The following is a 16,307-nucleotide window of genomic DNA, read 5'->3' as shown; positions in this document are numbered from 1 at the left end:
TCAGTTTAAGTAGTGGTTATTTTGCAACGCTGTTACAAGATGCGTACTCACCTTAGAGCTGAGCACCGCGGGGACAGTGTGTAAGGACAGTCTCCTCGTGACTGCCATAAGTGCAGTAGGGAAGAGTGTTTCCGTCTGTTGGCAAGTGCTACTGAATTTACTGCGATGTAGCAATTTTTTCTGGAAATAAAATCGATTTCTTATTAAATAAAAAGAACAAATGGCGAAGGAATATTCTGTTCCTTCTACCTTAAGGATTTAGTGTGTGAAGTTACATTTATTGAACACTCTACACATTTTCTTACCACCTTTCACAGTTGAGATGCAGCTCTTTGCTTGTTTCATTTTCTATGAACTGAAACAACCCAGAACTCACCACGAGGAGGTGGCTGCATGTCGAGTTCCGCCCTGCCCATCCCAACCTCCCTACCATATATGGGCAGTGCGTTATTCTTTGTCAATTTCAAATAATGTTCATTCTCTTCCACTTGAATCAATATTTAGGTTTCCAATTCATATCTTTTCTCAACTTATAAAAGTTAGATTATTAAGATACTCCAGTACAATATAATCAATCAATGCATGTCAGTGCAACGAAATATATGAAGAAATGCTTGATGTCGTTCTTTTTCTCTGTCATAGACTGTACATTTTTTTCTTTTGTAGGGCGCTGCATATAGGCCTACATGTATATACGATAGCAAAAATGTAAGACAACTTTCGGGACGATGGATGAATCGCTCATAGATAAGTTATACTAAATAAATATATTTGTGTTTTTTTTTTAACTGTTTTGCTAAAGAAGCAAGCACGAATCTTTAGAAAAGTGGAAATATAATGTAAGAGGAATCGAAAAAAAACTGGTTATGGTGTTAGCGTTGTGAGTACTACTGTAGCCTATATACAAAGTTAAATTTTCCGCGGTTTCGTGAGCGAGTGTGCATAAAGATCGCGTTGTGTGCATTAATTATTTTCTCTACTGTTCTTAGTTATTGCATTAATTATTACGACTATTTTAAATAATTAAGACTAATATTTGTTCATAAAATCAGTGTGCTTTAGGGATTTGGGCTCTTTATAAACAAATTTGTCTGCGTAAAGAGATTTTTCTTACATGATTCGCATTAAAAACTATTTGCGTAGTTGCATGTCACAACAAAGACTCTCGTCAATCGCAAATATTTCCATGCAGAAACAAATTGTGCACAAAATTATAAAAAAAATCAGCCTTTCTGCAACGATGTTACTGACAAATTCGATGCCATGAACAGAAGGATTGAACTTGTCTTCAAAATATTAGTACCGGTATGATTATTTATTACCATTTATATTATTTATACCATCATCACCATCAATGTCACGTATTTTGAATATACCGCTATTTAATATACATGTTTGTTGTTATAAAATTAGAAGTCGACCTAACACTGCTTCACGCTCCTTCTACGTCACGAGCAGCCACTTTGCGCTCCGTAAAATCTAAATAGATGATGCAAAGGCCTGAATATCTTTATTTGCTCTGATAGCCAGGTTACACACAGGGTGTGCTAAGTGCGCATCTGAATGAGAAGAACGTGATAATGCCGGTGAAGTCAGTCCGGAAGTCCAGCATTGAAAGTTACACAGCATTTGCTCATATTCGCTTGAGAGAAAACCCCGGAAAAAACCTCAATCAGGTAACTTGCACCGACCGGCAATCGAACCCGGGCCACCTGGTTTCGCGACCAGACGCGCTAACCGGTACTCCACCGGTGTGGACGCTTTCCTTGATATGCTGGCAATTATTACATTTATATAATATATAATTTTACAGATTTGTTCCGTCTGTCCTAGAGGTGTACATTTTTACTACCATAATCATTTCTCCTACATTTCAAACATGATATTTTCGTTTCCTTTTAAAGCATGCTTCATGTTCTGTGGCATTTCCTATTACATTCTGTTGTCCCTTTTCAGCATTGTTCTTGTTACTGATTCAGATCGTCGTACAGTACAATATCGTCCTCATCATAATAATATCAGAGGTTATTTCCACAGTCTGTCATATTGAGGAGATGGAGATCTCTTTCCATGCAGTTCTCGCTATTTGGCAATATGAATAGCCTAAGGCGACTGCTTGTCTTCTTGTTTTACGACTATCTTCCATCCAGAAGTCATTTGTCCTCTATTTTAAGTCACTTTTTCGTTGCATTTCATTGCAGTTTAGTCCCACTTCGGTTTTGTTCATAAAGTCTTGTGAGTTTTCTGTTACAGCAGAAGAATCGTAATTTTTTATTGCAAACATAAAAATTCGAACGATTTTCCAGTGTTAGATGTTGTAACTTTCTTAAATAACTGAAATGATGCAAATTTTCAAAAATGGATATTCTGAAGTCTATTTTTGAGTCTACTTTGTTGTAGCATAACAGTTGTTGAATATGCAGACAATATTAACATTTATTGTAATTTCAGAAATTACGATTTTATCCTTCATTCTGGTGTTGCAATATCAAAGTTTTCGGTTTCTTTAGCTATGGGGTAAGTCAAGAAATTATCGACTGTTTAATATTTCACCGTTGTATATATTGTGAAGTCTATGTCTCTGTTGAGTATAATTTCAATTCTGTTTCCTATTTTAATTTCCGTTATTATGTTCATATATTTCTTCAGTAAAATACTGCAATTGCTCTCGAATACAAGAGTATTACATTTGTTTAATATGTAATGAGATTTCTTCACGTTATTCTTCAAGATTTAGACAAATACAAATGTTTTATGTTATAAAATTGCAATGACAGATCCTCTACTATTCGGTGAAATAATTTAGAGAGCGGAATATTGTAAACCATCATCTAAAATTAACTATGCATTTTACTATTTCTTTTCCATGTGAAAACAAAGCATTAGGCTCTTTCCTTTGTTGATAGTATAGTTGTATCTAAAGAAACTACTGACTATACTGAAATCGAGGAATTTAATTTTAATTTACAAACATCTTAGCATCAAGTACATATTTTAAAATTAAATATTACGAACTACAACTAAAGTATTATACCTAATGTAAATGTAACGCATCCACAGTTGGCACCAACTACTTCCAATCTAACGGTCGCTATCGTTAAAGATATACCGGGAGCATTATACCAAGTGGTACACCTGAGCCTGTTTTTTATTTTAATCATTTGTTCAGTACTTGATAAGAAATAAAATAATATAAACAGCAGCATGTTGGAATAACAATTCATACGAACAATTAAACTGTTATAAAAAGCAACCAATCTTAGAAAACAATTTACATACCTAGTCATTACTCAATACTGAAAATAATTATAAAAGCAAATAGGCTACGTTTGATACGGATTTACGTGTTCACAAATAATCTAGTGTGAAAGCAGGCAATCTTGGTAATAAATCATGTAGTCATCATTCTAATGAACACGATGGGAACATCAAAATTATTTTAAATAAATTCACCATTTTGTGTTTGTTTACAAATGAACTGATCTGAATGCAAACAACCGTATTGGAACACAGTTCTCATGTTCAACATTTGATAACGCATAATCTGATATCAAGGAAACACTCTTGAAAACGAATTGCAATGCCATTACTAGTGAAAACGATAGAGACAGCAAACATTTTTAGTAAGTGCACATATAGTCAATACATGATTACACATTCATTGACTTGAAAACAACTTATTCCAAAACACCTCACATATTTAATACTTGCTAACTAATAATCTGATATGAAGGAAATGGACTTGAAAACAAAATACATATCCATTACTAGTTGAACTGATATAAAAGGAAACACTTTTGAAATGAATTCACATATTCATTATTTGCTAACAAATAGTCTGGTATGAAGAAAATATTTTTGAAAAGAAAGCGTTAGTTACACTATTACAAATTCCAAACAAATTTTGAAATAAATTCACATTATCAGTACTTGTTAAGAATTAAATGATTTGAAAGAAGTTTTTTTCTTAACAGTTCACATAATATTCGCTAACAAATAGGCTGCTATGAAGGAAATATTCTTGAAAACAAATTACTAGTTAAATTGTTATATGGGTATTATAAATGCCAAACAAATTTTGAAATAAATTCACATTATCAGTACTTGTTAAGAATTAACTGATTTGAAAAAAAGGATTTTTCTAAAGAAATCATATATTCGATACTGGCTAACAATAATCTAATATGAAGCAACACTCTTGAAAGGATATTACATAACCAATACAATAAGAAGATATAAGGATCAAATACTTTTTGGAATAAATTAACATATTCAGTACATTGTATCTGATCTGATCTGATCCGATCCGATCCGATCCGATCCGATCTGTCCCGATCTGATCTGATATGTCCCGATCTGATCTGTTCTGTCCTGATCTTATCTGATCTGATCTGTCCTGATCTGATCTCTCCTGATCTGATCTGTCCTGATCTGATTTGTCCCGATCTGATCTGTCCTGATCTGTTCCGATCTGATCTCATCTCATCTGTCCCGATCTGATCTGTCCCGATCTGATCTGTCCCGATCTGATCTGTCCTGATCTGTCCCGATCTGATCTGTACTGATCTGTCCCGATCTGATCTATCCTGATCTGTCCCGATCAGATGTCCTGATCTGTCCCGATCTGTCCTGATCTGATCTGTCCCGATCTGTCCTGATCTGATCTGTCCCGATCTGTCCTGATCTGATCTGTCCCGATCTGTCCTGATCTGATCTGTCCTGATCTGATTTGTCCCGATCTGATCTGTCCTGATCTGTTCCGATCTGATCTCATCTCATCTGTCCCGATCTGATCTGTCCTGATCTGTCCCGATCTGATCTGTCCTGATCTGTCTCGATCTGATCTGTCCTGATCTGTCCCGATCTGATCTATCCTGATCTGTCCCGATCTGATGTCCTGATCTGTCCCGATCTGTCCTGATCTGATCTGTCCCGATCTGTCCTGATCTGATCTGTCCCGATCTGTCCTGATCTGATCTGTCCCGATCTGTCCTGATCTGATCTGTCTCGATCTGTCCTGATCTGATCTGTTCCGATCTGATCTGTCCCGATCTGTCCTGATCTGATCTGTCCCGATCTGTCCTGATCTGATCTGTCCCGATCTGATCTGTCCCTATCTGTCCTGATCTGTCCCGATCTGATCTGTCCCGATCTTATCTGTCCTGATCTGATCTGTCCCGATCTGTCCTGATCTGATCTGTCCCGATCTGTCCTGATCTGATCTGTCCCGATCTGATCTGTCCCTATCTGTCCTGATCTGTCCCGATCTGATCTGTCCCGATCTGTCCCGATCTGTCCTGATCTGATCTGTCCCGATCTGATCTGTCCTGATCTGATCTGTCCCGATCTGTCCTGATCTGATCTTCCCGATCTGATCTGTCCTGATCTGTCCCGATCTGTCCTGATCTGATCTGTCCCGATCTGTCCCGATCTGATCTGTCCCGATCTGATCTGTCCCGATCTGTCCTGATCTGATCTGTCCCGATCTGATCTGTCCTGATCTGTCCCGATCTGATCTGTCCTGATCTGATCTGATCTGTCCTGATCTGATCTGATTTGTCCTGATCTGATCTGATTTGTCCTGATCTGATCTGATCTGATCTGTCCTGATCTTATCTGCCCTGATCTGGTCTGATCTGTCCTGATCTGATCTGTCGTCATATGATCTGATCTGTCCTGATCTGATCTGATCAGTCCTGATCTGATCTGATCTTATCTTATATTATCTGATCTTATCTGAACTTATCTTATCTTACCTAGTTATGCTTACGCTTATGCTTACGCTTACGCTTCAGCTTACGCCTAAAGAAGCGGCAAACCCCGCGACATATATACATGAAACAGGACCAGCAACCATTCTTCCTTGTTCTGTCCTCATCTTCTTCTTCTTCTGCTAATACCTCGATGGATAATGCTGGCATGGTGTCTGACATGGGTCCTAGCATTTGTTCTGCCATGGGTGGTTGCATTGAATCAGACATGTGATCTGGCATGGGAATTAGCATGCGATCTGTCATGGCCGCTGGCATTTGATCTGGGATGACAGGTTGGATGGAATCTGTCATGTGATCTGTGCTGACTGGTGGGGTGGAATCTGGCATGTGACTGACATGTGACCTGGCATGATATCTGAGATGTGATATGGCATGGTAACTGGCATGTTTCCTGGCATGTAATCTGGCTAAGAAACTGTCATGTGATCTGGCATGAAAGGTGGTACGATATCTGACATCAGTTCTCATGTGATCTGGCATGCTTAGTTCCCATGCTGATCTGATAGCTGGCATGGCTTTTGTTTCTGGCATGGTATCATGAATATCTGTGTTGCTAGGCATTAGGTCTGCAAGAAACAAAATAAACTTGATCGTTAAGCATGTTCGTTGCATTCACAGGCTTTCAGTGAATGGCGTATTAATAGGGCTAGGATTCATATGGAGATGCATATTTTTACTGTCCATTTGCAAGTCATGCAAAATCATTTTATACAATCCATGATCTACTAATCTGTGAAGCGAAGAAGTAATAAAAATTGGGATGAGAATTACTTCAGTAAGAGTAATAATATTTAAACATTACACACAATGAAGCAACAGGTCTCGACCCGCCCGCTCTCTGCAGCAGCAGCGACTGATATTTTCTATCCTTATCTGTTGTGTCTGTCTTCCACGTCTCGTGCACCGTGTGACAACATCGTACTGCTACTAACACTCGATTGGCGTAGGTCATATTTTCCTTTTTATTCTGAAACCACTTTAGTGAAGTACTTTGTGTGGGATGTGCCAATGTAAGGGGCATATATATGAGCATTACGACGAAGTGAAGTGAAACGACTAGAATCATTTGAAATGTGAATATGGAGAAGAATGGAGCGTGTGAAATAGACTGACGGAATGAGTGGATGAAGGAAGAATAGTGCTGAAACTGATGAGGAAAGAAAAAAGAAATTGGCTGGGTCACTGGCCGAGGAAAAACTGCTTACTGAAGGATCTACTGAAAGCAGTGCTGAACAGTAGAAAATTTTGATTGCAGGGGACTATATCAGTTCAATGAAATTAAATTAAATTAAATTATGGTTTATTTAACGACGCTCGCAACTGCAGAGGTTATATCAGCGCCACCGGTGTGCCGGAATTTTGTTCTGCAGGAGTTCTTTACATACTAGTAAATATACTGACATGAGTCTGTCGCATTTAAACACACTTAAATGCCATCGACCTCGGCTGGGATCGAACCCGCAACCTCGAGCATTAGAGGGCCAGCGCTATACCAACTACGCTACTGAGGGCGACCGGTTGATAGATAACATTAAGATATAGGCTATGGATCATATGCAGAGACTCAGAACAAAGCGGAAAATAGGGAAGATTGGAGAATGCTGGATTTGCAGTGAAATATCTGTCCTAGAACATTTGTGAAGATGTATACACCGCGCACCTCTTAGCTTTACAAACCACTCACTATTGCTGGTGTAGTGTGGATTTGTACGAAACCGGTCTCGCACCTCGCATGCGTCGTTTCTTCAAAAGCAAGCCTTGAAAGACTTGATGGTAAGCTCCCACATTTCAGTGCACCACACTGATTTCTGTCTGAGATTTAGACTCAAACTTAAGCGCAGCTTAAATGATACTGACTAAACCGACCCAGTAATCATCAACCATTTTGAATTGTGAATATTTTTAATAAAATAAATAAACTGTTTCATTCAAGTGAAATAAAAAATTGAGGGAGGACTACTCTATTAAAAGAGGAAAACGAAGTATCTTAGTAATGTGCTTAATAGTGTATTTTCTGCTTATAATATATTTATTTTTTTAAATTGTGTTTTTGAATAATAAACAATGGTTCATTGTAGTGTATGCGATATTAGCATTCAAAGGGAAAGGGGTATTGGTAGACGACTGCAAACTAATTGCAGATGGCTTTCAAACCTTCAAGCATAATATCCACGGGCCAGTTCAAAAGGGAAGCAACTCAAAATTTAAAGTTTTGAGAAAACTGAAATTCAAAGCTTCATGTTGCCGTGGAAATCCAATTAACAAAACATGATTTCAGTTTGATTAATTTCAACCCGTGACATACTCAGAATTTTTTAAAATGGGGGAGGCATTATTAAAATTGTTTACAATTTGCATATCGGTTTTTTATATTTTGTGTATTATTATTATTATTATTATTATTATTATTATTATTATTATCAGCAGCAATTGATGTTGTACAGAGAGATGTGAAACTAGTACCAGGAAGAACGTTAGCGACAACGTCGTCAGGCCGCGGCTGCAAAGAAAAATTTGAAAATGTAAAACTTTCACTATCCTCGCGAGAATCACTACCAGTACACGACTTTTTTTGTTTAAAAAAGTTGTAAAATTGAGCTCTGTGGTTGCTTAGGAACATCAAAGAACCCAGAAGAATAATGTGAAGTTTATATTAAAAATATTAACTGACAAATGCACAAAACGTTAAAGGAACGTTTCACAATTAAGTCAGAACTCTAACGAACGGGTGAATACCGCTCTTAAATTGAGTTTAAAGTCGGCAGTGCACAGTATTTAACATCTGCACTACAGGATTGTCAAAACAACCTTTTCAATTTCATACTGTGTCAGCTTCATTTTATTACAAGGTTGGTATGAGGCGGTAGGTCTCTCTATATAAAAAATATAACATTGTTATAATTTGAATGTGCCGTAGCACCTAGGACTGGGATTATACTGAAGGAAAGGTAGGATGACTATGCCTTATGTCGATGTAGATTTTGTTACTCTGACAGTGAAAAATTAGAGAAGGGGAAACGATTGTGGATAAAAAAAATACTCAAATCTAAATCTGTCCTTTTTTTTAAGTTCGGGGGGGGGGTTCAAACCCATTAATCCCCCCTTGCGTACGCTCCTGATTTGAACGATTCATCGATTTTTCACAACATAAATCTTTAAAATGCAGGTTTCTCAAAACTTAGGATTTTGAGTTAAACCAACTCAAAATGGGCCGTCGATATTGTTTTGCTGTTTTGACTTCCTGCACTTTGTTAAGAAACGACTTAATAATATGATATGATTATGTTTTCTATCACTGTCTTATTAAAACGCTAGAGGATTTCATGGTAAAATTGTTAAAATAATGTTCTTTCTTTCTTTCTCTCTTTCTCTCTTTCTTTCTTTCTTTCTTTCTTTCTTTCTTTCTTTCTGTCTTCCTTTCTTTCTGTTAAGAACCTAATATGTTTAACGTAAAACATTTAAGAACAGGTTCTGCGAACTGCGACAAATTCAATAAGTGAATCGGACGACTGGTGAGAAATGGCCGAATGACACCACTGGATAAAACCCTATTCACTATCAGTTATCATCGTGTCCTCCTTTCCGAAGGTCGATTCCAAATATGCCTCCACTCGTCTCTATCTTTCCAAGCATTTTTCCTCTTTATTTTATTTATTTTTAATTATTTAATGACGCTGTATCAACTACAAGGTTATTTAGCGTCGATGAGATTGGTGATAGCGAGATGGTATTTGCGGGATAAGGCCGAGGATTCGCCATAGATTACGTGGCATTCACATTACGGTTGGAGAAAACCTCGGAAAGAACCCAACCAAGTAATCAGCCCAAGCGGGGATCGAACCTGCGCCCGAGCACAACTTCAGACAGGCAGGCAACCCTCTTAGCCGACTAAGCCACGCCGGTGGCCTTTTCCTGTTTATTTCATCCCACTTGTATCCCCGTTCTTTTAAGTTCTTCTGAATTTGATCTATCCATCTTTCCCGTGGTCTTCCCATTGGTCGTCTTCCTTTCACTTTTAAATTTAATATTGTCTTTCTCAGACTTTTCCTGTCCATTCTTTTAAGGTGTCAAAACCATTTCAAGCTCTTATTTTCTAATTTCCGAGGCGTACTTGTACCAATAATAATTCAAATGTCCTGAACTTGTGCAAAGCTGAAACCGCTACTACTTCAGAATATAAACAATTAGCTACTGTACCTTCCCATGTATAAGTTTGGCCAACTTCGAAGGCTCTATACTGCTGGTCCTGAAACCACGGGTTTTCGCCGAACTCATCGCTGTCACTGCTTTCTGTTGTTTCTTCATGTACACCTAAAAGACAATGTAATTCTGAGTTGAAATCTTCATAATACACTGTTTGCTAACTATGAAGAGGATACATAGTTACTGTCACTTTTAAATTTAATATTCCCCTCGACAGACTTTCCCTGTCCATTCTTTTAAGGTGTCAAAACCATTTTAAGCTCTTATTTTCTAATTTCCAAGGCGTACTTGTACCAATAATAATTCAAATCTCCTGAACTTCTGCATAGCTGAAACCGCCACTACTTCAGAATATAAACAATTAGCTACTTACCTTCCGATGTATAATTTTGGCCAACTTCGAAGGCTGTAAACTGCTGGTCCTCATACCACGGGTATTCCCCGAACTCCTCGCTGTCACTGCTTTCTATTGTTTCTTCATATCCATCTAAAAGACAATGTAATTCTGAGTTGAAATCTTCATAATACACTGTTTGCTAACTATGAAGAGGATAAATAGGTACTGTCACTTTTAAATTTAATATTCTCCTCGACAGACTTTCCCTGTCCATTCTTTTAAGGTGCTCAAACCATTGTAAGCTCTTATTTTGTAATTTCCGAGGCGTACTTGTACCAGTAATAATTCAAATCTCCTGAATTTCTGCATAGCTGAAACCGCCACTACTTCAGATTATAAACAATTAGCTACTTACCTTCTATTTGAGAACTTTCCCCGACTTCCAACGCATTCATATCTCTCATGTTTCGCAACCACTCTCGGACGTTCCTGTTGAATGATGACAAACGGTCACTCCCGGGATCGCTGTCCTCTTCATTATGGGTGGAAGCCGCTGTCTCCGGCATACCACCCGATGTTGTTTCATGTTCAGCTAGAAGACAATGTAATTCTGAATTGAAACCTTCATAATACACTTGTTGCTAAGTATGAAAAGGATACATTGGTACTGTCCGGCTGAATGGTTATGTTGCATCCCGGTTTGCACCATTCGTTTCTCCCGTCCTCTCTGAAAGGGCTAGTGCCTGAGTTGTTAGGCTCTTCTCTGCAAATATTTTCTGTACGGGACTGGAAGTTTGCGCAGCATTATACAGCTGTTTAAAGTAATTAAAGAAAAAAAGGCCCTCGTAAGTAAGTAAATGTCATGTGATTTCTCCCGTTTTGACGACCATGTGTCAACCACTCGGATGGACAATAGCATGACAGCATTTACGTCACCAAACTGTTAACAGTAAGTGAATGATAAAAGTAAAGTCTGAAAAGAAATCAAAAGATGAAGCACATAGCTACGGTTACTTCTAATATAGTTATAACCTCAAAGAAAAATAAATTCAGGGAGCTGAAATAAAGGAAGTTTAGACTTCAATTAAAAATGAGATTAATTTATCCATATTCTTTTATTTACAGGTGGCTCCTAAATGTTGTATGCCTGTGTGTATCAGCAATTACCAGAGTCCTATAAATGAGTGTTATGTTACGGTTCTCAAATTTTCAACTGAAAAGGATAAGTTACGTGGCCAGAAGCTGCTCGTATGCCACGAAATGTCTTCACGTTAACAAAGCATTCAGTTGTATGTATTGAACACTTTGGAGTAAACGAATTAGAGACGGATCTTTATTTAGTCGTATCCCCTATTATAATAACATCACCTTGGCATACAAGAAACAATAAAAATTCCAAGCAAGAAAATAATAGGCTTATTTTTAAAGTAGATTCATTGAGAGATAGTAGTATTCAATGGCTTTAACATACATTTTAAGAAAATGTTGGCCTAAAAATTCTAGGCGAAAGATAAAAGAGGGATATGGGATGAAGATATCAAAAAGGTGATAAATGATAAACGTGAAGGTTATCTCCGATTTTTACAGTTCGTGCATAATAAAATTATGTGTATAATTTAAAATTTTAAGTCTCGTCACGAAGATGGGGAGTAAACTAAGACACGATCTGGGCACTGGGTGGCCATAAGAGCGCTACAAATCACTACAAAAGTATCATATAGGCCCTATCATAGCACTTCGTATCTGCTCGCGTACTTTGCGCCAACGCGTATTTTACGCACCCTAAATTTTAAAGGATTATTTTGAACTTTAATTTTGCTCCGTGTATTTTCCGCACACATTTTACGCACAATTTTGTTTCAGTGACGTATGAGTTTTCCCCTCCCTAAATGCCATTGCCAATATTTGCATTCCACGGCATTGTACCCAACCCAACTACCTGCTTCATAAAGAAACCCTAAATAACGTTACTTCAACACTGATGCTTGTCCTTGTAAATTACTCCAAAGGGCAGTGACTGTGACAAGTTTTATTGTTTAACATGTATAGTGCAGTCGAACCCCTACAGCCCAGGCTGCGCAGAAGTTTAGAGTAGGGACAAATTGAAGCTTGCGTCCGCCGCCATGCTTTGGGAGAAGCATCGGTTGGCAGACGGCTGTACTATCAGCGTATTCCGAATCTCACCGGTCCGGTGGTATCAATGACGTCACGTTGCAACGAAAATAAGGAACAAAACTGCTGGAAGAATCGATGCTGTCATGGCGACTTGTTAAGTGGTTATCTGTGCTACGCTAGCAAAATTTTGCGAAATTTCCTTACTGCCATCTCGTTCAAATAAAAGAGATTATAAACAACTTATTTCTTGAACCGGTAGTAATAACTGGTCCGTTGACATGTTCGCTCATAAGCCAATAACATATTGATTTTACGTTGTGCTCATTACAAACAATACAGCAGAACACACCGCCATGGCACAACAGTGCACGATGTCATTCGTCTGCTAATTCCCGCCGTATACAAGAACCAATCAGATTCACTGATGGCGGCTGATGGAGACTGCCACCACCTCTGCAAGTTGATGGCACCAGTGCGACACCGGTGGAGCATCAATGACGTCATCGGTGGAATTCGGAACACCGTGATGCCATCGGATTGCTCACCGGTGAGATTTGGAATACGCTCTATACAATGCTGAATGTTTAATATATATGTTTGGTGTCTATTATAAATCAATCTGAATGAATAAATGAAAAAAAAAAATCTTATTAACATTTAAAGCGACCACGTTAAAAACATAATCAAGCTTAGTTACTTTTAGTTTGACATGAAACGAAAGAAAACTGTAACAATTTGATACCTTAACTAAAGATGTTGTATAGTTATTTGACAACATATAGAGCGAACAGAAATACAAATGCATACTGGATTGTAGTAATAGTTCAGATGAAAAGAAAATTATTAGTATTAACTATTATTAACAAAACACTGCCTGTGTAAGACGTTACATTAGGCCTACATTGTAAACATGTTTTCTTTGATGTGGACGAGAAATGAACAATACCTATTCGCTTCCGTATCACTTATTTTACACTTGTAAAATAGAAACATGTACCTAATGTTTTAGTTAGAAATATAAGTAGGCCTACCGTGCAATAGCTTGTTATCACAGCTGTAGAATGAAATAAACGTCACATGCATGAATTACTCAATTAGTCATATAATAGAACTCAGGCCTAGTGTACAGAACATCTTGCCTATTGATTTATTATTATTATTATTATTATTATTATTATTATTATTATTATTATTATTGACTCCGTTAAATATTGTCTTACAACATTTTTATGTAAAGTCGTATTGTACTGGTAACCTTAAACTGTGTGCTAAAATCTTCTCTTTATGTAGTACTTTCTTTTATTTGGTTATTTAATGACGCTGTATCAACTACTAGACTACTTAGCATCGATGGTATTGATGATAGCGAGATATTTGGCGAGACGAGGCCAAGGATCCGCCATAGATTACCTGACATTCACCTTACGGTTGCGGATTTAAGAAAAAACCCAACCAGGAAATCAGCGGGAATCGAATCCGCGACCGAGCGCGACTCCGGACCGACAGTCCTTTTCCCACTGAGCTACGTCAGTAGACCTTTATGTACTTTTATGGTCAGTTTAACAAGTTTAAAATTTGATTCTCAGGAGGAATCTGGAATCCCTTTTCTAAAATATGCTCCTATAAGTGTAGAAAGAATGTACAAGTGTTCTACTTCTAGAGCACATTGTTTTCACACGATGTAAGAGTGGGTGGTAATATGCCATTGAACTGTCAACATCTGTATAATCGCTCTTTCACTTAAGCGGCATATTTCTATGATGATGGTATGACAAGACTCCCATTATTCTTTCGTTAAAAAAATAAAAGAGATTCTGATTACTGCTGGTAGGCTACGTACCATAAAATGATTCTTTAGATTTATAACCCCCTCAGGGGCCCACTGTGGTGGGTACGGGGAGCGGCGTCCCCGAGGTGCCTGAGCTACCCAGTGCCTAGTGGTATAGCTGGGCCACCCTGCCTACAGGGGACACAAATATAGAGGCCTGGTCCTCCAGGTTGGGGGTTGGGCGTGGGGTTGGCGACTCCACCCCGGAAAAAAAACATTGCTACGAAACTTCAAGGAAACGAATATAGCCGGACACGATCAATGGCACAACCAGGCAAGAAAATGGATAAAGATTTGAGGCTAGCGACATGGAATGTACTCTCGCTGTATAAACCTGGAGCTCTTAAAATGCTATTAGATCAATTGGATAGTTATAACATTGATGTAACTGCAATACAGGAGATACGATGGTTGAGGTCTGGGATCATTGAGAAAAGGAAACACACAATTTATTATACGAGGGGGATCCAGGAAATAACGACCGTTCGCGCATACCCGCCGCGCAGCTGACTCCCCTTCCTTGTTTGAAGGTCAACTGGCCTCCTTAACATGTGTTCTCATAATGTTGTGAGTACTGGTTGCAACAAGTCGCCATTGTGCATTTTGTGTTACTTCAAAATGAACGACGTGATTGATAATCCCGCCGACTGTTTGGTGAGGAGTGTGATTCGATTTTTGAATGCCCGACATTTGAAACCTGCAGAAATTTACCGACAATTGAAAGAAGTGTATGGTGATACTGTAATGAATGAAAGAAATGTGAGAATCTGGTGCGAAATGTTCAACAATGGGCGAACAAATGTCCACGATGAAACTCGACCCGGAAGCCCATCACTCATCACAGAAGACCTGATCATCCGCCCTATAGTCCAGACCTTGCTCCTAGCTATTTTCACTTTTTCACTAAGCTGAAAGACTTTCTGGGTGGTACGCGTTTTGGAAGTGATGAAGAGTTGAAGAAGACAGTGAACACCTGGCTTAATGAACTGGCGGCAGAGGAGTATAACACGGGAATTCTAAAGCTAGTGAACAGATACGACAAATGTTTAAATGTAGGTGATGATTATGTAGAGAAGTAAAGGAAGTTTCAGTTATGCAACAGACTTTGTTTTTTTAAATAAATATATATTTTTTTAATTATTACAACAAAACGGTCGTTATTTCCTGGATCCCCCTCGTAGTTGCCACGAAAATCAACATATGTCAGGAACAGGCTTTGTAGTTGGAAAAAAGGTCAATCAAGTGGTAATTGGTTTTAAAGCATATGATCACAGGATATGTTATCTACGGCTTAAAGGCAAATTTTACAATTTTAGCATTTTTAGCGTGTATGCACCAACTGATGTATCCTCTGCGGAGGATAAAGAGGATTTTTATAGTAAGTTGGAGAAAGCAGTAGAAGCATGCCCACGGCATGATATTAAAATAATTTTAGGAGATTTTAATGCTCAAATTGGGAAAGAGAAAGCTCTGTTTCCTATAATTGGTCAATATAGTCCCCATGATAAGACAAATGATAATGGTCTCAGGTTGGTAGAACTAGCAGCCTCACAAGGAATGGTGGTTGGAAGCACGATGTTTCAAGGGAAAAACATACATAAATATACACCTGGAATGCACCAGATGGACAAACAAGAACCCAAATAGACCACGTATTGTGCAAATTAAGCTTTCAGGAATAACTCCCTGTAAAGTTAATTTGAATAATTTGGAGGGAAAAATTGTTCCGGGGCCGGGTATCGAACCCGGGACCTTTGCTTAAACGTACCAACGCTCTGCCAACTGAGCTTCCCGGGAACCAAAGGTCCCGGGTTCGATACCCGGCCCCGGAACAATTTTTCCCTCGAAATTATTCAAATTAACTTTACAGGGAGTTATTCCTGAAAGCTTAATTTGCATAATATACGTCAGTGTACGTAACAGAAAACCACAATTTAAAAAAAGTCACACAGAGTTAGTGTGCACTCAAATGTTGGTTGCTTGACGGTTGTCAGCCCACTTTGAGGTCTGTGGATATAGAGGAAGAAATTGGATCGGTGTCGGGTAGAGT

General features: G+C 38.3%; 1 protein-coding gene across 2 annotated transcripts in view; it reads left to right on the top strand.

The window, feature by feature from the left end:
• The window catches only part of LOC138701306 (protein Njmu-R1-like), an 88,917-nt gene that overhangs the window by 26,036 nt on the left and 46,574 nt on the right, over positions 1-16,307 (top strand). Inside the window, exon 8 of one of the 2 annotated variants that reach the window (XM_069828060.1) lies at positions 11,440-11,584. The exons of the other annotated variant lie outside the window; for it this stretch is intronic. Coding sequence (XP_069684161.1) covers positions 11,440-11,494 — 55 coding nt within the window. The 3' untranslated portion in view covers positions 11,495-11,584. Of the gene's footprint in view, positions 1-11,439; positions 11,585-16,307 lie in introns of those variants that run through there. 2 annotated transcript variants of the gene reach the window in all.

Source organism: Periplaneta americana, chromosome 6 (assembly GCF_040183065.1).
Source record: "Periplaneta americana isolate PAMFEO1 chromosome 6, P.americana_PAMFEO1_priV1, whole genome shotgun sequence".
NCBI lineage: Eukaryota > Metazoa > Arthropoda > Insecta > Blattodea > Blattidae > Periplaneta > Periplaneta americana.
This window is presented reverse-complemented; position numbering and strand designations above follow the sequence as displayed.